Source organism: Oncorhynchus mykiss, chromosome 8, assembly GCF_057628025.1.
Source record: "Oncorhynchus mykiss isolate SJ-2025 chromosome 8, ASM5762802v1, whole genome shotgun sequence".
Lineage (NCBI taxonomy): Eukaryota > Metazoa > Chordata > Actinopteri > Salmoniformes > Salmonidae > Oncorhynchus > Oncorhynchus mykiss.
This window is the reverse complement of record NC_143029.1, coordinates 82,817,787-82,841,659: the sequence shown is the minus strand read 5'-3', so window position 1 is coordinate 82,841,659 and position 23,873 is coordinate 82,817,787. Positions and strand designations below refer to the sequence as shown.

The 23,873-nt window shown below is 45.2% G+C and overlaps 1 protein-coding gene across 9 annotated transcripts in view; it reads left to right on the top strand.

The window, feature by feature from the left end:
• LOC110530751 (muscleblind-like protein 1) overlaps positions 1–23,873 on the top strand; it is a 96,958-nt gene that overhangs the window by 32,850 nt on the left and 40,235 nt on the right. For 8 of the 9 annotated variants that reach the window (XM_090182808.1, XM_090182807.1, XM_090182806.1 and 5 more), the window contains exon 2: positions 9,673–10,613. In XM_090182808.1, the coding sequence (XP_090038934.1) occupies positions 10,437–10,613 (177 nt within the window). In that variant the 5' untranslated portion in view covers positions 9,673–10,436. Of the gene's footprint in view, positions 1–9,672; positions 10,614–23,873 lie in introns of those variants that run through there. The other variant, XM_090182809.1, reaches the window with a different exon arrangement.

Sequence of the window (23,873 nt, the reverse complement as noted above, 5' to 3'; positions counted from 1 at the left end):
TAAAACAACAGCCACCTCCACATTAAAACAACATCCACCTCCATATTAAAACAACATCTACCTCCATATTAAAACAACATCCACCTCCACATTAAAACAACAACCACCTCCATATTTGTAACGTGGACGCTGGGATTTGGGAAGCAAGTGTAGGTGGTGAGTTTAATAATAATCGGCACAATACAAGAAACACGAGTAGAATACAGACATGAAAGACATAGTCAATACTGCCTGGGGAAGGAACCTAAGGGATGCCAGATAAAGGGGAGGTAATGGGTGAAGTAATGGAGTCCAGGAGTGTCTGTTGATTAAGCGCGGGTGCACGTAATGATGGGGACCAGGTGCGCGTAATGATGAATGCCAGGACCGGTGGTTAGTAAGTCGAACGCCGGAGGTGAGGAGTGGGAGTAGACGTGACAATATTAAAACATATACCTGTCTCTCCCTCTCCCTCTCTCACATTGGGGCGGCAGGGTAGCCTAGCAAGTTCAAACCCCTGAGCTGACATCTGTCGTTCTGCCCCTGAACAGGCAGTTTTTGTTCCTAGGCTGTCATTGAAAATAAGAATTTGTTCTTAACTGACTTGCCTAGTAAAATAAATTTTGTCAGGAAATGCAGCTCTGTCTTGGGTTCTGCTGTTCTGCTGCTGCCTTTCATCTACTGGGAGCTAGGTTTTCCTGGCTCTACTCTTCTCAATGGCAAGGCTGTGCCCACTAAGCCTGGACTTTGTCAAGGTTTTCCTAACGTTTGCAATGGTGAACTGTCTATTTAGGGCCAGATAGTACTGCATTTTGCTTTGTAATTCCCAGTAGGTAATGTAGTTTTGTTTTGACTGTGTTGTAATTTGATTTATTCTGATTGATTGGATGTTCTGGTCCTGAGGCTTCAGTATGTTAGTAGAACAGGTTTGTGAACTCAGCCCCAGGACCAGCTGGATGAGGGGACTCTTTTCTTTGCTCAGCTCTTGGCATTGCAGGGCTTGGTAATGATATCAGAGGGGGTCTCTGTATTTGAGATGTTTCCAAAACTGAATTGCTCTTTCTTGAGTTTTTATTATTAGTGGATATTGGCCTAATTCTGCCCTGCATGCATTGTTTGTAGTTTTCCTCTGGACATGTAGGAGAATCTTACAGAACTCTGCATGCAGGGTTTCAATGGGGTGTTTGTCCCATTGGGTGAAATCTTGTTTGCAAGTGGACCCCACACCTCGCTGCCATAAAGTGCAATTGGTTCAATGACAAATTCAATTCGTTTTAGCCAAATTTGAATAGGTATTTCAATTTGAATTTGTTTTTTAATGGCGTAGAATGCCCTGGGTTCTTTCTTGATCAGTTCATTCACTGCCTCATTTAGGTGTCCAGTTGAGCTTATTTGAAACCTAAGTAATTGTAGTGTGTGCAATACTTTATATAATTGGTACGACTTGAGAACTTTGGTCTAATTTCCTGAGGTCTGGATGTTCTCTGGAAAATCATAAATGTTGTCTTTCTGGGGTTTACTTCCAGGGCTCAGGTCTGGCAGTACTGCTCTAGCAGGTCCATGCTCTGCTGTAGGCCATGTGCTGTGTGTGACCGCAGGCACAGGTCGTCTGCGAAGAGCAGGCATTTAAACTCTGAATTGTGGAGACTAACACCAGGGGTTGAGGATTTTTCTAGAATAGTGGCCAATTAATTTATGTAAATATTGAAGAGTGCAGGGCTCAGATTGCAACCCTGGCGAAGGCCCCGCCCCTGGGTAAAGAATACTGGTATTTTCTTGCTAATTTTGATGCTGCACATATTGCCGGTATACATTAATTTAATTATGTAATATGTTTTACCCCCTAAGCTATAAAAATAAAGAGATTCACAAACTCTATATATGAACTCCCAGTAATTTATTGGGTAAAAGACCAACATTTCGGCTTCGGGGTGCCTTCTTCGGGGTAACTCCTTCGGGGTGCCTTCTTCGGGGTGCCTTCTTCGGGGTGCCTTCTTCAGGGTGATGCCGAAACTGTTTTTTTTACCCAATAAATTACTGGTAGTTTATATATAGAGTTTACGACTCTCTTTATTTGTTTTAATAGTTTACAGTTTATTCGCCGTTAGTCAGCACCTCTACTCTAAATTCATTTCTCTGGGCACCAGCTCATGCTTTTTATTATCTAATGTTTTACACCCTACACCACTTTCAGTAACTTTGTTTATTTCTTATCATTTTTAAATCTGTATCAAACCAGTTGTCATGTTTATTTAATTTTTATTTAACCTTTATTTAACTAGGCAAGTCAGTTAAGAAAAAAATATTATTTACAATGACGGCCTACCCCGGCCAAACCTGGACGACGCTGGGCCAATTGTGCGCTGCCCTATGGGACTCCCAATCCCAGCCGAATGTGATGCAGCCTGGATTCAAACCAGGGACTGCAGTGACACAAACTCTTTTGCACTGAGATGCAGTGAAAAGACCGCTTTGGTGTGGTCTTAAAAATAAGTGGTTTTAATCAATTTTAGTTGTGCTTCTTTGCTGTGAGTGGATGTGGTGTCCAGAAAGTTATCTAAGAGGGTTTGGATTTTGGGGTTAATTGTTGCTATTTTGGGCCCATCTGTGTGAATTTCTGATATTGTACAGCTTACTGGGCTGTGAATGTGTGGTGGTTTCCATGTCTGTTCTTTTGAGGAACAAGGTAATTCGGCTGTGATCATACAGAGGTGTTAGTGGCTTGACAGGGAATGAGCTGGGAGAGAAAGGGTCAATGTCTGTAATCATATAGTCTACTGTACTGTGGCCAAGAGGTGAGCAGTAGGTGAATCTCCCCAAAGAGTCCCCCCTGTAACCTACCATTGACAAGTACAGACCAGGGCTTCTACAGAGCTGCAACAGATCCCTTCCGTTTTTGTTGACTGTGATGTCACTGTTGTTTCTATGGGGAGATGAAGACAGTTAGAAACACTATGGCCTGTAATAAAGCTGTCCCCTCGTGTGGTCTGTCACTGTTGTTTCTATGGGGGAGATGAAGACAGTTAGAGACACTATGGCCTGTAATAAAGCTGTCACTGTTGTTTCTATGGGGGAGATGAAGACAGTTAGAGACACTATGGCCTGTAATAAAGCTGTCACTGTTGTTTCTATGGGGGAGATGAAGACAGTAAGAGACACTATGGCCTGTAATAAAGCTGTCCCCTCGTGTGCTCGTTAGATCAGGTAGTGTTCCTGTGCGCGCATTTGTGTCCCCACACATGAGCACATTTCCCTGGGCCTGGAAATGGCACGTCTCTTCCTCAAGGGTGGGGAAGATCTCCTCTGAGTAATATGGAGATTCTGAGGGGGGGACGATCTCCTCTGAGTAATATGGGGATTCTGAGGGGGGGACGATCTCCTCTGAGTAATATGGGGATTCTGAGGGGGGGGGGGGGGGGAGATCTCCTCTGAGTAATATGGAGATTCTGAGGGGGGGGACGATCTCCTCTGAGTAATATGGGGATTCTGAGGGGGGGAGGGGGGGGGGGGAGATCTCCTCTGAGTAATATGGAGATTCTGTGTGGGTGGGGGGATCTCCTCTGAGTAATATGGAGATTCTGAGGGGGGGGGGGGATCTCCTCTGAGTAATATGGAGATTCTGAGGGGGGGGGATCTCCTCTGAGTAATATGGAGATTCTGAGGGGGGGGGAGATCTCCTCTGAGTAATATGGAGATTCTGAGGGGGGGGGGGGAGATCTCCTCTGAGTAATATGGAGATTCTGAGGGGGGGGGGGGGGATCTCCTCTGAGTAATATGGAGATTCTGAGGGGGGGGGGGGGGGGGGGAGATCTCCTCTGAGTAATATGGAGATTCTGAGGGGGGGGGGGAGATCTCCTCTGAGTAATATGGAGATTCTGAGGGGGGGGGGGGGGGAGAACTCCTCTGAGTAATATGGAGATTCTGAGGGGGGGAGAACTCCTCTGAGTAATATGGGGATTCTGAGGGGGGGGGGGGGGGAGATCTCCTCTGAGTGATATGGGGATTCTGAGGGGGGGGGATATCAGTCAGCACAATTTTCTTTCCCTGTTTTAGCCAAATGTGATATTTACCCATTTTGAGGGGATCGATTTTGAGGTGGATCTCTCTCTCTCTTGAATTCAATTCAATTCAAGGGGCTTTATTGGCATGGGAAACAAATGTTAACATTTCCAAAGCAAGTGAAGTAGATAATAAACAAAAGTGAAATAAACAACAAAATTAACAGTCAACATTACACTCACAGAAGTTCCAAAAGAATAAAGACATTACAAATGTCATATTATATACAGTGGGGAGAACAATTATTTTATACACTGCCAATTTTGCAGGTTTTCCTACATACAAAGCATGTAGAGGTCTGTAATTTTTTTTAATCATAGTTACACTTCAACTGTGAGAGACGGAATCTAAAACAAAAATCCAGAAAATCACATTGTATGATTTTTAAGTAATTCATTTGCATTTTATTGCATGACATAAGTATTTGATCACCTACCAACCATTAAGAATTCCGTCTCTCACAGACCTGTTAGTTTTTCTTTAAGAAGCCCTCCTGTTCTCCACTCATTACCTGTGTTAACCGCACCTGTTTGAACTCGTTACCTGTATAAAAGACACCTGTCCACACAGTCAATCAAACAGACTCCAACCTCTCCACAATGGCCAAGACCAGGGAGCTGTGTAAGGACATCAGGGATAAAATTGTAGACCTGCACAAGGCTGGGATGGGCTACAGGACAATAGGCAAGCAGCTTGGTGAGAAGGCAACAACTGTTGGCGCAATTATTAGAAAATGGAAGAAGTTCAAGATGACGGTCAATCACCCTCGGTCTGGGGCTCCATGCAAGATCTCATCTCGTGGGGCATCAATGATCATGAGGAAGGTGAGGGATCAGCCCAGAACTACAAGGCAGGACCTGGTCAATGACCTGAAGAGAGCTTGGACCACAGTCTCAAAGAAAACCATTAGTAACACACTACGCCGTCATGGATTAAAATCCTGCAGCGCACGCAAGGTCCCCCTGCTCAAGCCAGTGCATGTCCAGGCCCGTCTGAAGTTTGCCAATGACCATCTGGATGATCCAGAGGAGGAATGGGAGAAGGTCATGTGGTCTGATGAGACAAAAATAGAGCTTTTTGGTCTAATCTCCAATCGCCTTGTTTGGAAACAAGTTGGAAACATCATTCTTTGGGGATGCTTTTCTGCAAAGGGGACAGGACGACTGCACCGTATTGAGGGGAGGATGGATGGGGCCATGTATCGCGAGATCTTGGACAACAACCTCCTTCCCTCAGTAAGAGCATTGAAGATGGGTCGTGGCTGGGTCTTCCAGCATGACAACAACCCGAAACACACAGCCAGGGCAACTAAGGAGTGGCTCCGTAAGAAGCATCTCAAGGTCCTGGAGTGGCCTAGCCAGTCTCCAGACCTAAACCCAATAGAACATCTTTGGAGGGAGCTGAAAGAACGTATTGCCCAGTGACAGCCCCGAAACCTGAAGGATCTGGAGAAGGTCTGTTTGGATTAGTGGGCCAAAATCCCTGCTGCAGTGTGTGCAATCCTTGTCAAGAACTACAGGAAACGTATGATCTCTGTAATTGCAAACAAAGGTTTCTGTACCAAATATTAAGTTCTGCTTTTCTGATGTGTCAAATACTTATGTCATGCAATAAAATGCAAATGAATTACTTAAAAATCATACAATGTGATTTTCTGGATTTTGGTTTTTGTTGTGTCTCTCCACAGTTGAAGTGTACCTATGATTAAAATGACAGACCTCTACATGCTTTGTAAGTAGGAAACACTGCCGATGTTGCAGGTTATCAAATACTGGTTCTCCCAACTGTACATATATATACAGTGTTGTAACGATGTGCAAATAGTTAAATTAACATAAATATGGGTTGTATTTACAATGTTGTTTGTTCTTCACCGGTTGACCTTTTCTTGTGATAACAGGTCACAAATCTTGCTGCTGTGATGGCACACTGTGGAATTTCACCCAGTAGATATGGGAGTGTTTCAAAATTGGATTTTGTTTTCAAATTCTTTGTGGATCTGTGTAATCTGAGGGAAGTATGTGTCTCTAATATGGTCATACATTTGGCAGGAGGTCAGGAAGTGGAGCTCCGTTTCCACCTCATTTGCTGGGCAGTGTGCATATAGCCTGTCTTCTCTTGAGAGCCAGGTCTGTCTATGGCAGCCTTTCTCAATAGCAAGGCTATGCTCACAGAGTCTGTACATAGTCAAAGCTTTCCTTAAGTTTGGGTCAGTCACAGTGGTCAGGTATTCTGCCAATGTATACTCTCTGTTTAGGGCCAAATAGCATTCTAGTTTGCTCTGTTTTTTTGTTGATTCTTTCCAATCAGTCAATTAATTATATTTTTGTTTTCTCATGATTTGGTTGGGTCTAATTGTGTTGCTGTCCTGGGGCTCTGTGGGGTCTGCTTGTGTTTGTGAACAGAGCCCCAGGAACAGCTTGCTTAGGGGACTCTTCTCCAGGTTCATCTCTCTGGAGGCGATGGCTTTGTTTGGGAATCGCTTCCTTTTAGGTGGTTGTAGAATTTAACGGCTCTTTTCTGGATTTTGATAATTAGCGGGTATCGGCCTAATTCTGCTCTGCATGCATTATTTGGTGTTTTACGTTGTACACATAGGATATTTTTGCAGAATTCTGCATGCAGTCTCAATTTGCTGTGTGTCCCATTTTGTGATTTCTTGGTTGGTGAGCAGACCCCAGACCTCACAACCATAAAGGGCAATGGGCTCTATAACTGATTTAAGTATTTTTAGCCAGATCCCAATTGGTATGTCGAATGTTGCCTTGTCTCTCAGATTGTTCACAGCTTTGTGGAAGTTACCTGTGGCACTGATGTTTAAGCCGAGGTATGTATCGTTTTTTTGTGTGCTCTAGGGCAACGGTGTCTTGATGGAATTTGTAGTTGTGGTCCTTGGCGACTGGACCTTTTTTGGAACACCATTATTTTGGTCTTACTGAGATTTATTCCTCAGGGCCCAGGTCTGACAGAATCTGTGCAGAAGATCTAGGTGCTGCTGTACGCTCTCCTTGGTTGGGGACAGTCTTTTCTCTCCCCCTCTCTCTCCTCCCCTCTCTCTCCTCCCCCTTCTCTCTCTCCACTCCTGTCTCTCCTCCCCCTCTCTCTCCTGTCCTCTATCTCCTCCCCCTCTCTCTCCTCTCCCATCTCTCCTCCCCTCTCCTCCCCCTCTCTCTCCTCCACTTTCTCTCTCCTCTCCCTCTATCTCCTCCCCCCTCTCTCTCCTCCCCTTTCTCTCTCCTCCCCTTTCTCTCTCCTCCCCTTTCTCTCTCCTCCCCCTCTCTCTCTCTCCTCCCCTTTCTCTCTCCTCCCGCATCTCTCTCCTCCCCTTTCTCTCTCCTCCCCCTCTCTCTCTCCTCCCCCTTCTCTCTCCTCCCATTTCTCTCTCCTCCCCTTTCCCTCCACTCTCGTTCTCTCTCCTCCCCTTTCCCTCCACTCTCGTTCTCTCTCCTCCCCCTCTTTCCCCCTACTCTCTCCCCCCTCTCTCCTCCCCCCTCTCTCCTCCCCCTCTCTCTCCTCCCCCCTCTCTCTCTCCTCCCCCTCTCTCTCTCCTCTCGTTCCCCTCTCTCCTCTCCTCTCCTCTCCCTCCTCTCCTCCCCTCTCTCCTCTCTCCTCCCCTCTATCTCCTCCCCTCTATCTCCTCCCCTCTCTCTCCTCTCCTCTCTCCTCCCCTCTCGCTCCTTCCCTCGCTCTCCTCCCTTCTCGCTCTCCTCCCCTCTCTCTCCTCCCTTCTCTCTCTCCTCTCCTCCTCTCTCTCCTCTCCCCTCTCTTTTCTCTCCTCTCTCTCCTCCCCTCTCTCTCCTTCGCTCTCTCTCACCTCTCCTCCTCTCTCTTCTCTCCCCTTTCTCTCCTCTCCTCTCTCTCCTCCCCTCTCTCTCCTTCCCTCTCTCTCCTCTCCTCTCTCTTCTCCCCCCTCTGTCTTACCCCCTCTCTCTCCTCCTCACTCTCTCCTCCCCATCTCTCTCCTCCTCACTCTCTCTCCCCCCCTCTCCCTCCCCTCTCTCCTCCCCTCTCTCTCTCTCCACCCCTCTCTCTCCTCATCCTCTCTCTCCTCCTCCCTCTCTCTCCTCCCACCTCTCTCTCTATGATTCTCAGCTCACTGTAAAAGTACATCCATGTTGCTGGGTCACGGTGACCTATGGTATCCTCCTACTGCAGAGAGATGATACAGGCAAACATACACACACACGTTGCAAAGTGGTTTTGTAGCGTTGCTGAACGTGCACATTGTCTTCTAGGAAATGGTGTTCTCCTGAGGTGGCGTGGAAACTGACCTTGTGGGATTCAGATTAATCAAATTCCCCTGGCGAACAACATGGTTACATTATCAACCCTATTCACCGGTGGTCACACCTGCAAGCAGTGGAAAGGGAATTGATAAGTAACCGTAGTTACTGTTTGGTTAGGTAACCGTAGTTACTGTTTGGTTAGGGATCAGTAATGTTAATGATTTCACACAGTTGTTATGGTTATGCTAGTTTCATTCAAGTTATGTCATAATTGTTCATAACAGGATCAATGTTATACTTTTTCTGTACCTGCTTGGGTATGTTTCTTTCTCAGGAAGCGAGATTCTACTTGATTGGTTGTGAAATTTGGTAAATTGTGCAAGGGGAAATAAACTCATCGTAGTCTGTTCCAGGAAGAAGGTTGTCATGGCAGGGAGAGTGATTAGGTTAGCCTCTCGCTCTCTCTCTCTCTCTCTCTCCCTCTCATGTTCTCTCTCTCTCTCTCTCTCTCTCTCTCTCTCTCTCTCTCTCTCTCTCTCTCTCTCTCTCTCTCTCTCTCTCTCTCTCTCTCTCTCTCTCTCTCCCAAATCGTTCCGGCTTTCTGTTTAACTCCACCTTTTCTGTCCCTCCCTCAGCCCCCCCCCCCCCCCCCCCCCCCCCTCTGGTGACAGTCATTCAGGCAGGTTGACCTCGTCTTAGCTCCACCCCTCCTGTTCACCTGGCGCTCGGCCCAGAATGTTGCTGCTATTCCGCCCGTTCTCATTGGTCCCCCCTCACACCCTGCTTGTGAGAAAGGGAAATGACCGCCCTCCCCTCCACTTCCCTCTGCTCTCTCTCTCTCTCTCTCTCTGCCACTCACCCTCTCTTCGTCACCTTCTTGCTCTGTCTCTCTCTCTCTCGTTTTCTTTCTCTTTCTAAATAGATTTAACACAGCTGGTTGTGCAGTGCTCAACTGTAAGTCATATGGGGTTTGATTTGATTTTCCGACTCGGACCAGAAACGCTGGTAGTTGTGAAAGGGTGCTTTGTACAGGCTGTGTTTGGAATGGTGTGTGTGTGTGTGTGTGTGTGTGTGTGTGTGCATGTGTGTGTGTGTTTGGAATGGCGTGGTGTGTGTGTGTGTGTTTGGGGAGTGCTGGAGAGTGAACGTTTTGTTTGTTTTAGCAGACACCCTTGCATGGCTGACATTATTACACATGATCCGTTCCCACAGCTGCATAGATGAGCTCTATAGATTGAAGAGAATGACTAAGGGAAAGCAGCATGCTCTTGGGAAACATCATACCATGTTCTAGAGGTTTTCACTGAGGAATGAATGAAGGCAGAAATCAACTCTAAATCGATTCTGTGCAAGGATAGAACACCAAGCTAACCTCTCTCTCTCTCTTCCTGTCTTTCTCTCTCGACAGAGGAAGTGCCTTCCCTGACGTCTACTGCAGCTTCCATCCGCTTCTAAAGCCAAAGCTCCGCCCCCCCCACTCCACCCCACTTTGCCTCGCTTGCTGCCACGGTAACGCGAGCACAAGGACACCAACCACACACACGTCATCCCGGCCCACGCCTAGAACTCACGCCCAGACCTGCACCCTCCTTCAGCTCCAGCCTCCAGCCCCAAGCCTCCTCCAGCCCTCCCATACCACTGCTCCAGCTCCAGCCTCCAGCCCTATCATCACCAGGCCTCCAGCCCTATCATCACCAGGCCTCCAGCCCCAAGCCTCCACCAGCCCTCCCATACCACGCTACCCCACAAAGCCTCTCTCCTTTTGGGGCGAGACTCTCAATCAGAGTCTCCTCCGTTTCTCTGATCTCCATAGATTTACATTCAGTCACAGCCTGCAGCACTACTGTATCCAGAACAGCAGGATCTGAAGCCTGGCAGCTGGATTGTTGGTGAGAGACAAGTTGAGACAGACAGAGAGGGGTAGAGAAATTCTCCGTCGGGATTATTGGCTGTTGAGTGTGTTCTCGATGCTCTAAGGAAAGGGAATGTCCCAATAAACATTGTTACAATACATTTCACCTATCGCCTCGACACGTTTGTTGGAATCTTTCGGAGAATAAGGAAGAGGAGATTTACCTGTGTCCAACCAAAGAACACACAGCAACACACACGTCACGCTTTAGCCCCGATTCGGACAGATTACTTGTATTTTCCTGGACTGTCTCGGTCACCATGGCACACATGAGCATGGCACACATGCGCGACACTAAGTGGCTGACGCTGGAGGTGTGTCGTGAGTTCCAGAGAGACACGTGCTCGCGCTCCGACCAGGAGTGTAAGTTCGCCCACCCGGCCAAGAGCTGCCAGGTGGAGAACGGCCGAGTCATCGCCTGCTTCGACTCGCTCAAGGTAAGAAGGAAGGAGATGTAATCATTAGTCTAAACAGTTGTAAACAGTCCTCCCCATTTCGTTCCATTTGCATCCGGAATGAAGCTATAGGCTACAACCATACATGGTGCTGTGCTTTGATTGGTTGGCATACAAGAAGATCAGGTGGGGGGGGGGGGGGGGGGGGTTGTTAAGGTAAGAAGGAAGGCGATACGACACAGGGTGAAGCTATGGGGTATGACCATACATGGTGGTGTGATTTGATTGGCTGGCGTACAGAAAGGAGAAGTTAATTGTTTTATTCTCTCATTAATTGTTTGTCAGGCGTTAGAAACGAATGTCGTCCTGGGGTCCACATGCAAACAGGCACAACATGTGATCTGAAGACTACGTACTGTCAGCCAATGTACATGACCCCGACTACCAAATATCAGCACTACAAGTTTGCACTTATAAGAGTGTTCAGGCGTGGCAAAAGGTCTGCTCCATGGAGAAGTCAAGAGATCAACCCACTTCACACATACACACACACACACCCCATCTGGCTCCTGCATGACATGTGCTCTCTTTAGCCTCACCCACTTCTGGTCATGTGACTGGCACATGTGACGGGGTGGGAAGCAGAGGGGAGAAGGAGGGAGGCATGCTTACACCCCTCCAGATTCAGAAAGGGCAAAGTTACAGATGTAACTTGCTGATATTTTCTGCCTAGGGTGCGAGGAAGTGGTGAAGTGGAGCAGATTTGGAAAGGGGTTCAATTGCACCTCAGTTCCAGTCAGTTTAGGAAACCTACTGACATCCAACGTATAGCTTAAAAACACTCAGAAACCACAAACTACTGTTTTCAGCATATGAATTTAACATAAGGTGATCATTGCTGTTACATGTTGCAAGTGCTATCTATCTACCTCCATCCCTCTCTCTCTAGTGCAGAGCTGAAACGGAGCTGGGGAAAGGGGCGGGTAGCAGGGAGGGTATAGCGTCACGGTGAAGCTTTCAGTCAGTCGTCTCATCACTTCCTGTGCTTCAGCCTTGGGGCGGGGAGGGGGGGGGGGGGGGGCAGTGGGGGCACGGTACTCTGTAATTTTCCATCTATTTTTAAGCGCCAGCAGAAAGGCAAACACATCTCTTTCTCTCTCTTCCACTCGCTCTCTATTTTTCTATCGCTCTATCTCTGAAGATCTGTAGAGATGGGAGGACCGACCTCTCCTCTTGGGCCTGATTCAAGGTTCTTGCTTCTGTCCAAGACATCACACACACACAAACACACACACACACAGTCTCTTCCACCATGCCTCCCTTCCCTGAGGGACTTGGAATCATAAATAATATTAGAGATGTTCTACAGGAACATTAAAAACTTAGGGTGTAAAAACACACCCTGTTTTCCTGTCCCCAGTGATTGTTTTCCCTTGGTTCTTGGCCAGGGCAGCTCAGGGCAGCTCAGGGCAGAGAAGAGCAGAGTAGGGTTGTGTGAGCTGATTCTGAGGGCTTGTTCACTACCAGATGTGGACAGAGAAACATTGTCTGGGTACTGCAGCTCTGAGCTAGGCTGAGTAGTGTACTTCTTCACCAGCCAGTACTGGGTCAGAGGCTGGCGGTGTTGAACCTGTCGACACTGTGCACACACACACACACACACACATAGACACACACACACACAGGCCAGAGTGATTAAAGGTACAGTGTTCTTTCCCTTTGACAAGCAGAGCTGCCAGAGGCCTCTGGTCCAGCAAGTGACCCAATAGAACTGGCTCACTGATCCAACTCTGTCCTCAGTGACCAGACAGAGCTATAGAATGATAGAGCTGTTATCTGTGGAGGGAGGGGGGGATGAGTAACACAGGGAAGGGGGAGAGATGTGAACGTGGCAAGGGGATAGGATATGATATGTCATCAGACAAGAGAATGAGGAGAGGTGCTCCATTTCACAGCAGAGAAAGGTCAGCAATTGGAAAATTGTGTCTGGCAGGCATAGGGAGAGAGAGAGAGAGAGAGAGAGAGAGAGAGGTTTTTTGGGGTGAATGTGAGGAGAGCGGGCTGTTTTAGGAGCTTGGGCTTCCTTACAGCCTGGTGTGTGAATGAGAGGCCAGGGATCTTTTAACCATTTGGCCAGTGTTTCCACATGGTAATGAAAAACATAACAACAGAGGAAAAGACAAGGAGAGGAAGAGAGGAAAAGAGGAACAGAGGAGAGGATGAGAGAAGGAGAGGAAGAGAGAGAGGAAAAGAAAAACCTCATTGTGGAAAACCACAATGCAGAAAGAGAGAGATGCGGGAAATAGGTGGTGATGGGTGATGAGGACCCGCTGACTGTACACACACACACACACTCTTCTCCTCGTGAGAGAGAATTGACCTTCTTCCAGGGTGCATAATTAGCCTCACATAATCACCACAGCAGAGCAGGTCACACCCCTAACAGACACAGAGCAGGTCACACCCCTAACAGACACAGAGCAGGTCACACCCCTAACAGACACAGAGGTAGTCACACCCTTAACAGATGCAGAAGAGGTCACACCCCTAACAGACACAGAGGTAGTCACACCCCTAACAGACACAGAGGAGGTCACACCCCTAACAGACACAGAGGAGTTCACTCCACTAATAGACAAAGAAGAGGTCACTGCCCTAACAGACACAGAGGCAGTCACTCCCCTAACAGACACAGAGGCGGTCACACCCCTAACAGACACAGAGGCGGTCACTCCCCTAACAGACACAGAGGAGGTCACACCCCTAACAGACACAGAGGAGGTCACTCCCCTAACAGACACAGAGGCGGTCACACCCCTAACAGACACAGAGGCGGTCACTCCCCTAACAGACACAGAGGAGGTCACACCCCTAACAGACACAGAGGAGGTCACTCCACTAACAGACAAAGAAGAGGTCACTGCACTAACAGACACAGAGGCGGTCACTCCCCTAACAGACACAGAGGCGGTCACTCCCCTAACAGACACAGAGGAGGTCACACCCTTAACAGATGCAGAGGAGGTCACACCCCTAACAGACACAGATGAGGTCACTCCCCTAACAGACACAGCGGAGGTCACTCCCCTAACAGACACAGAGGCGGTCACTCCCCTAACAGACACAGAGGTCACTCCCCTAACAGACACAGAGGAGGTCACTCCCCTAACAGACACATAACAGAGGTCATCCCCTAACAGACACATAACAGAGGTCACTCCCCTAACAAACACAGAGGAGGTCACTCCCCTAACAGACACAGGGGAGGTCAATCCCCTAACAGACACAGAGGCGGTCACTCCCCTAGCAGACACAGAGGAGGTCACTCCCCTAACAGACACAGAGGAGGTCACACCCCTAACAGACACAGATGAGGTCACTCCCCTAACATACACAGGGGAGGTCACTCCCCTAACAGACACAGAGGCGGTCACTCCCCTAACAGACACAGAGGAGGTCACTCCCCTAACAGACACAGAGGAGGTCACTCCCCTAACAGACACAGAGGAGGTCACTCCCCTAACAGACACAGGGGAGGTCACTCCCCTAACATAAACATAGTAGAGGAGGTCACACCCCTAACAGACGCAGAGGAGGTCACTCCCCTAACAGAAACATAGTAGAGGAGGTCACACCCCTAACAGACGCAGAGGAGGTCACTCCCCTAACAGACACAGAGGAGGTCACTCCCCTAACAGACACAGAGGAGGTCACACCCCTAACAGACACAGATGAGGTCACTCCCCTAACAGACACAGATGAGGTCACTCCCCTAACAGACACAGAGGAGGTCACTCCCCTAACAGACACAGAGGAGGTCACTCCCCTAACAGAAACATAGTAGAGGAGGTCACACCCCTAACAGACGCAGAGGAGGTCACTCCCCTAACAAACACAGAGGCGGTCACTCCCCTAACTAACACAGAGGAGGTCACTCCCCTAACTGACACAGAGGAGGTCAATCCCCTAACTGACACAGAGGAGCTCACTCGCCTAACAAACACAGAGGCGGTCACTCCCCTAACAGACACAGAGGAGGTCACTCCCCTAACTGACACAGAGGAGGACACTCCCCTAACAGACTAGCTACCCACTCCTAAGCAAACCCTCTGTCCTCCTGTCCTCCATTCCCAGACACAGTCCAGCACTGTGACATCTTTGCATCCCAGACAGACAGAGATAGGCAGGCAGACAGAGATAGGCAGGCAGGCAGACAGACAGACAGACAGACAGACAGACTCACAAAAGAGGTCTGTCTGTCTGTCTGTCTGTCTGTCTGTCTGCCTGCCTATCTCTGTCTGTCTGCCTATCTCTGCCTGCCTGCCTGCCTGCCTGCCTGCCTGCCTGACTGCCTGCCTGCCTGTCTGTCTGTCTGTCTGTCTGTCTGTCTGTCTGTCTGGTATGTGTGGACTGTGAAACTCTGTTAAGGCTCGTACAGACGGGTTGAATCCAAAGGAGTTGGTCAGAACTGAGCAGAGTGAGGTCATGTAGCAGGCTAGCAGTGGCCCCTACTCCACTACCACAGACCCAGTTAAACACACTTGTCCAGCCTGTCAGTGGAAAGGTAAATATTTACACCACATTGACATACTTCAGCAATCTCCCCTTAACTAACCAGCCACACAGCCAGCAGGGAGCATGACAGCAGCAGCCCTACTCTGTACTCTGTGCTCTGTACTCTCACTCTGCACTCTGTGCTCTGTGCTTTGTACTCTCACTCTGCACTCTGTACTCTCACTCTGTACTCTGTACTCTCACTCTGTACTCTGTACTCTGTGCTCTCACTCTGCACTCTGTACTCTGTGCTCTCACTCTGCACTCTGTACTCTGTGGTCTGTGCTCTGTACTCTCACTCTGTAATCTGTAATCTGTACTCTCACTCTGTACTCTGCACTCTGTACTCTGTACTCTGTACTCTCACTCTGTACTCTGTACTCTGTACTCTGTGCTCTCACTCTGCACTCTGTACTCTGTGCTCTCACTCTGTATTCTCACTCTGTAATCTGTACTCTGCACTCTGTGCTCTCACTCTGCACTCTCACTCTGTAATCTGTACTCTGTACTCTGTACTCTGTACTCTCACTCTGTACTCTGTGCTCTGTGCTCTGTGCTCTGTACTCTGTACTCTGTACTCTCACTTTGTACTCTCACTTTGTACTCTGTGCTCTGTACTCTCACTCTGTTCTCTGTGCTCTCACTCTGTTCTTTGTACTCTCACGTTGTACTCTGTGCTCTGTGCTCTGTACTCTCACTCTGAACTCTGTACTCTCACTCTGTACTCTGCACTTTGTACTCTGTGCTCTGTACTCTCACTCTATACTCTGTGCTCTGTACTCAGTACTCTGTACTCTCACTTTGTACTCTGTGCTCTGTACTCTCACTCTGTTCTCTGTGCTCTCACTCTGTTCTCTGTACTCTCACTCTGTACTCTGCACTCTGTGCTCTGTACTCCGTACTCTGTACTCTCACTCTGTACTCTCACTCTGTACTCTGTACTCTGTGCTCTCACACTGTACTCTGTACTCTGTACTCTGTACTCTCACTCTGTTCTCTGTGCTCTCACTCTGTACTCTGTACTCTGTACTCTGCACTCTGTACTCTCACTCTGTACTCTGTATTCTCACTCTGTACTCTGCTCTGTGCTCTCACTCTGTACTCTGTACTATGTACTCTGTACTCTCACTGTACTCTCACTCTGTACTCTGTACTCTGTACTCTCACTCTGTACTCTGCTCTGTGCTCTCACTCTGCACTCTGTACTCTGTACTCTGTACTCTGCACTCTGCACTCTGTACTCTCACTCTGTACTCTGTGCTATGTGCTCTCACTCTGCACTCTGTACTCTGTGCTCTCACTCTGTATTCTCACTGTAATCTGTACTCTGCACTCTGTGCTCTGCACTCTGTACTCTCACTCTATACTCTGTACTTCTCTGTGCTCTCACTCTGTTCTCTGTGCTCTCACTCTGTTCTCTGTGCTCTGCACTCTCACTCTGTACTCTGTGCTCTGTGCTCTGTACTCTGTACTCTCACTCTGTACTCTGTACTCTCATTCTGTACTCTGTACTCTGTACTCTCACTCTGTTCTCTGTGCTCTCACTTTGTTCTCTGTACTCTCACTCTGTACTTTGTGCTCTCTTTCTGTACTCTCACTCTGTACTCTGTGCTCTGTACTCTATACTCTCACTCTGTACTCTGTACTCTGTATTCTCACTCTGTACTCTGTGCTCTCTTTCTGAACTCTCACTCTGTATTCTCTACTCTGCACTCTCTACTCTGCACGCTCTACTCTCTACTCTCCCTCTGTGCTCTGTGCTCTGCACTCTGTACAAGCCAAGGCTACATAGTGCGATAGGCCATGCAGTGTGTGTGTGTGTTTGCTTGTGTGTGCACATATTTTAGTGTGCTTGCTTTAGTGCTTCTGTTCAAGTGTGTTTCTTTGTGTGTGATCCGAACCAAGCTTGCATTCCTGCTCCACTGAGTTTGGATAAATCTCTCTCTCTCTCTCTCTCTCTCTCTCTCTCTCTCTCTCTCTCTCTCTCTCTCTCTCTCTCTCTCTCTCTCTCTCTCTCTCTCTCTCTCTCTCTCTCTCTCTCTCTCTCTCTCTCTCTCTCTCTCTCTCTCTCTCTCTCTCTCTCTCTCTCTCTCTCTCTCTCTCTCTCTCTCTCTCTCTCTCTCTCTCTCTCTCACACACACACACACACACACACACACACACACACACACACACACACACACACACACACACACACACACACACACACACACACACACACACACACACACACAGAACTGGCGGGTTCACCAGTTAGACATGTGGAGTAAATATAAACATAGTTGCTAGTGGACAGTGTTTTGTCTGAACTAGAACAACACAAGCCCAGTTACCTCTCTTCCCCTTCTCTCCCTTCCTCTAATACTGCCTATGTCTACAAGAGAGGGAAGAAAGGAGAGAGAAATGTATAAATAAAGCCTTTAGAGAGTTCATATCTCTACAATCTAGTCAGCCTTTACGGCGTTCAGTACAATCTAGTTAACCTTTACAGTGTTCATATCTCTACAATCTAGTGAGCCTTTACAGTGTTCAGTACAATCTAGTCAGTCTTTACAGTGTTCATATCTCTACAATCTAGTCAGTCTTTACAGTGTTCAGTACAATCTAGTCAGTCTTTACAGTGTTCATATCTCTACAATCTAGTCAGCCTTTACAGTGTTCAGTACAATCTAGTCAGTCTTTACAGTGTTCAGTACAATCTAGTCAGTCTTTGCAGTGTTCATATCGCTACAATCTAGTCAGCCTTTACAATGTTCAGTACAATCTAGTCAGCCTTTACAGTGTTCATATCTCTACAATCTAGTCAGTCTTTACAGTGTTCAGTACAATCTAGTCAGTCTTTACAGTGTTCAGTACAATCTAGTCAGCCTTTACAGTGTTCATATCGCTACAATCTAGTCAGTCTTTACAGTGTTCAGTACAATCTATTCAGTCTTTACAGTGTTCAGTACAATCTAGTCAGTCTTTACAGTGTTCAGTACAATCTAGTCAGCCTTTACAGTGTTCATATCTCTACAATCTAGTCAGCCTTTACAGTGTTCATATCTCTACAATCTAGTCAGTCTTTACAGTGTTCAGTACAATCTAGTCAGACTTTACAGTGTTCAGTACAATCTAGTCAGTCTTTACAGTGTTCAGTACAATCCAGTCAGTCTTTACAGTGTTCAGTACAATCTAGTCAGCCTTTACAGTGTTCATATCGCTACAATCTAGTCAGTCTTTACAGTGTTCAGTACAATCTAGTCAGACTTTACAGTGTTCATATCGCTACAATCTAGTCAGTCTTTACAGTGTTCAGTACAATCTAGTCAGTCTTTACAGTGTTCATATCGCTACAATCTAGTCAGTCTTTACAGTGTTCATATCGCTTCAATCTAGTCAGTCTTTACAGTGTTCAGTACAGTCTTAAAAATATTCATATCTCTACAATCTAGTCAGTCTTTACAGTGTTCATGTCTCTACAATCTAGTCAGCCTTTACAGTGTTCATATCTCTACAATCTAGTCAGTCTTTACAGTTTTCATATCGCTACAACCTAGTCAGCCTTTACAGTGTTCAGTACAATCTAGTCAGTCTTTACAGTGTTCAGTACAATCTAGTCAGCCTTTACAGTGTTCATATCTCTACAATCTAGTCAGCCTTTACAGTGTTCAGTACAATATAGTCAGCCTTTACAGTGTTCATATCTCTACAATCTAGTCAGTCTTTACAGTGTTCAGTACAATATAGTCAGCCTTTACAGTGTTCATATCTCTACAATCTAGTCAGTCTTTACAGTGTTCAGTACAATCTAGTCAGCCTTTACAGTGTTCATATCTCTACAATCTAGTCAGCCTTTAGTGTTCATATCTCTACAATCTAGTCAGCCTTTAGTGTTCATATCTCTACAATCTAGTCAGCCTTTAGTGTTCATATCTCTACAATCTAGTCAGCCTTTAGTGTTCATATCTCTACAATCTAGTCAGTCTTTACAGTGTTCATATCTCTTCAATCTAGTCAGTCTTTACAGTTTTCATATCTCTACAATCTAGTCAGCCTTTACAGTGTTCATATCGCTACAATCTAGTCAGCCTTTACAGTGTTCAGTACAATCTAGTCAGTCTTTACAGTGTTCAGTACAATCTAGTCAGCCTTTACAGTGTTCATATCTCTACAATCTAGTCAGCCTTTAGTGTTCATATCTCTACAATCTAGTCAGTCTTTACAGTGTTCATATCTCTTCAATCTAGTCAGTCTTTACAGTTTTCATATCTCTACAATCTAGTCAGCCTTTACAGTGTTCATATCGCTACAATCTAGTCAGCCTTTACAGTGTTCAGTACAATCTAGTCAGCCTTTACAGTGTTCATATCTCTACAATCTAGTCAGCCTTTAGTGTTCATATCTCTACAATCTAGTCAGCCTTTACAGTGTTCAGTACAATATAGTCAGCCTTTACAGTGTTCATATCTCTACAATCTAGTCAGTCTTTACAGTGTTCATATCTCTACAATCTAGTCAGCCTTTACAGTGTTCATATCTCTACAATCTAGTCAGCCTTTAGTGTTCATATCTCTACAATCTAGTCAGCCTTTAGTGTTCATATCTCTAAAATCTAGTCAGCCTTTAGTGTTCATATCTCTACAATCTAGTCAGCCTTTAGTGTTCATATCTCTACAATCTAGTCAGTCTTTACAGTGTTCATATCTCTTCAATCTAGTCAGTCTTTACAGTGTTCATATCTCTACAATCTAGTCAGCCTTTACAGTGTTCAAATCGCTACAATCTAGTCAGCCTTTACAGTGTTCAGTACAATCTAGTCAGTCTTTACAGTGTTCAGTACAATCTAGTCAGCCTTTACAGTGTTCATATCTCTACAATCTAGTCAGCCTTTACAGTGTTCAGTACAAGCTAGTCAGTCTTTACAGTGTTCAGTACAATCTAGTCAGTCTTTACAGTGTTCATATCTCTACAATCTAGTCAGCCTTTACAGTGTTCAGTACAATCTAGTCAGTCTTTACAGTGTTCAGTACAATCTAGTCAGTCTTTACAGTGTTCATATCTCTACAATCTAGTCAGCCTTTACAGTGTTCATATCTCTACAATCTAGTCAGTCTTTACAGTGTTCATATCGCTTCAATCTAGTCAGTCTTTACAGTGTTCATATCTCTACAATCTAGTCAGCCTTTACAGTGTTCATATCGCTACAATCTAGTCAGTCTTTACAGTGTTCAGTACAATCTAGTCAGCCTTTACAGTGTTCATATCTCTACAATCTAGTCAGCCTTTACAGTGTTCAGTACAATCTAGTCAGTCTTTACAGTGTTCATATCGCTACAATCTAGTCAGCCTTTACAGTGTTCATATCTCTACAATCTAGTCAGCCTTTACAGTGTTCAGTACAATCTAGTCAGCCTTTACAGTGTTCAGTACAATCTAGTCAGTCTTTACAGTGTTCAGTACAATCTAGTCAGCCTTTACAGTGTTCAGTACAATCTAGTCAGCCTTTACAGTGTTCAGTACAATCTAGTCAGTCTTTACAGTGTTCAGTACAATATAGTCAGCCTTTACAGTGTTCATATCTCTACAATCTAGTCAGTCTTTACAGTGTTCAGTACAATATAGTCAGCCTTTACAGTGTTCATATCTCTACAATCTATTCAGTCTTTACAGTGTTCAGTACAATCTAGTCAGCCTTTACAGTGTTCATATCTCTACAATCTAGTCAGCCTTTAGTGTTCATATCTCTACAATCTAGTCAGCCTTTAGTGTTCATATCTCTACAATCTAGTCAGCCTTTAGTGTTCATATCTCTACAATCTAGTCAGCCTTTAGTGTTCATATCTCTACAATCTAGTCAGTCTTTACAGTGTTCATATCTCTTCAATCTAGTCAGTCTTTACAGTGTTCATATCTCTACAATCTAGTCAGCCTTTACAGTGTTCAAATCGCTACAATCTAGTCAGCCTTTACAGTGTTCAGTACAATCTAGTCAGTCTTTACAGTGTTCAGTACAATCTAGTCAGCCTTTACAGTGTTCATATCTCTACAATCTAGTCAGCCTTTACAGTGTTCAGTACAATCTAGTCAGTCTTTACAGTGTTCATATCTCTACAATCTAGTCAGCCTTTACAGTGTTCATATCTCTACAATCTAGTCAGCCTTTACAGTGTTCAGTACAAGCTAGTCAGTCTTTACAGTGTTCAGTACAATCTAGTCAGTCTTTACAGTGTTCATATCTCTACAATCTAGTCAGCCTTTACAGTGTTCAGTACAATCTAGTCAGTCTTTACAGTGTTCATATCGCTACAATCTAGTCAGTCTTTACAGTGTTCAGTACAATCTAGTCAGCCTTTACAGTGTTCATATCTCTACAATCTCGTCAGCTTTTACAGTGTTCAGTACAATCTTGTCAGCCTTTACAGTGTTCATATCTCTACAATCTAGTCAGCCTTTACAGTGTTCAGTACAATCTAGTCAGTCTTTACAGTGTTCATATCTCTACAATCTAGTCAGCCTTTACAGTGTTCATATCACTACAATCTAGTCAGCCTTTACAGTGTTCAGTACAATCTAGTCAGTCTTTACAGTGTTCAGTACAATCTAGTCAGTCTTTACAGTGTTCATATCTCTACAATCTAGTCAGCCTTTACAGTGTTCAGTACAATCTAGTCAGTCTTTACAGTGTTCAGTACAATCTAGTCAGTCTTTACAGTGTTCATATCTCTACAATCTAGTCAGCCTTTACAGTGTTCAGTACAATCTAGTCAGTCTTTACAGTGTTCAGTACAATCTAGTCAGTCTTTACAGTGTTCATATCTCTACAATCTAGTCAGCCTTTACAGTGTTCATATCTCTACAATCTAGTCAGCCTTTACAGTGTTCAGTACAATCTTGTCAGACTTTACAGTGTTCATATCGCTACAATCTAGTCAGTCTTTACAGTGTTCAGTACAATCTAGTCAGCCTTTACAGTGTTCATATCTCTACAGTCTAGTCAGCCTTTAGTGTTCATATCTCTACAATCTAGTCAGCCTTTAGTGTTCATATCTCTGCAATCTAGTCAGCCTTTACAGTGTTCAGTACAATCTAGTCAGTCTTTACAGTGTTCATATCGCTACAATCTATTCAGTCTTCACAGTGTTCATATCTCTACAATCTAGTCAGTCTTTACAGTGTTCAGTACAATATAGTCAGCCTTTACAGTGTTCATATCGCTACAATCTATTCAGTCTTCACAGTGTTCATATCTCTACAATCTAGTCAGCCTTTACAGTGTTCAGTACAATCTAGTCAGTCTTTACAGTGTTCATATCGCTACAATCTATTCAGTCTTCACAGTGTTCATATCTCTACAATCTAGTCAGTCTTTACAGTGTTCATATCGCTACAATCTATTCAGTCTTCACAGTGTTCATATCTCTACAATCTAGTCAGACTTTACAGTGTTCATATCTCTGCAATCTAGTCAGCCTTTACAGTGTTCAGTACAATCTAGTCAGTCTTTACAGTGTTCATATCGCTACAATCTATTCAGTCTTCACAGTGTTCATATCTCTACAATCTAGTCAGCCTTTAGTGTTCATATCTCTACAATCTAGTCAGCCTTTACAGTGTTCAGTACAATCTAGTCAGACTTTACAGTGTTCATATCTCTGCAATCTAGTCAGCCTTTACAGTGTTCAGTACAATCTAGTCAGTCTTTACAGTGTTCATATCGCTACAATCTATTCAGTCTTCACAGTGTTCATATCTCTACAATCTAGTCAGCCTTTACAGTGTTCATATCTCTACAATCTAATCAGTCTTTACAGTGTTCAGTACAATCTAGTCAGCCTTTACAGTGTTCATATCTCTACAATCTATTCAGCCTTTACAGTGTTCAGTACAATCTAGTCAGTCTTTACAGTGTTCATATCTCTACAATCTAGTCAGCCTTTACAGTGTTCATATCTCTACAATCTAGTCAGCCTTTACAATGTTCAGTACAATCTAGTCAGTATTTACAGTGTTCATATCTCTACAATCTAGTCAGCCTTTACAGTGTTCAGTACAATCTAGTCAGTCTTTACAGTGTTCAGTACAATCTAGTCAGTCTTTACAGTGTTCATATCTCTACAATCTAGTCAGTCTTTACAGTGTTCAGTACAATCTAGTCAGCCTTTACAGTGTTCATATCTCTACAATCTAGTCAGCCTTTACAGTGTTCATATCGCTACAATCTAGTCAGTCTTTTCAGTGTTCAGTACAATCTAGTCAGCCTTTACAGTGTTCATATCTCTACAATCTAGTCAGCCTTTACAGTGTTCAGTACAATCTTGTCAGCCTTTACAGTGTTCATATCTCTACAATCTAGTCAGTCTTTACAGTGTTCAGTACAATCTAGTCAGCCTTTACAGTGTTCATATCTCTACAATATAGTCAGCCTTTACAGTGTTCAGTACAATCTAGTCAGACTTTACAGTGTTCCTATCTCTACAATCTAGTCAGCCTTTAGTGTTCATATCTCTACAGTCTAGTCAGCCTTTAGTGTTCATATCTCTACAATCTAGTCAGCCTTTACAGTGTTCAGTACAATCTATTCAGTCTTTACAGTGTTCATATCTCTACAATCTAATCAGTCTTTACAGTGTTCAGTACAATCTAGTCAGCCTTTACAGTGTTCAGTACAATCTAGTCAGCCTTTACAGTGTTCATATCTCTACAATCTAGTCAGTCTTTACAGTGTTCATATCTCTACAATCTAGTCAGCCTTTACAGTGTTCATAT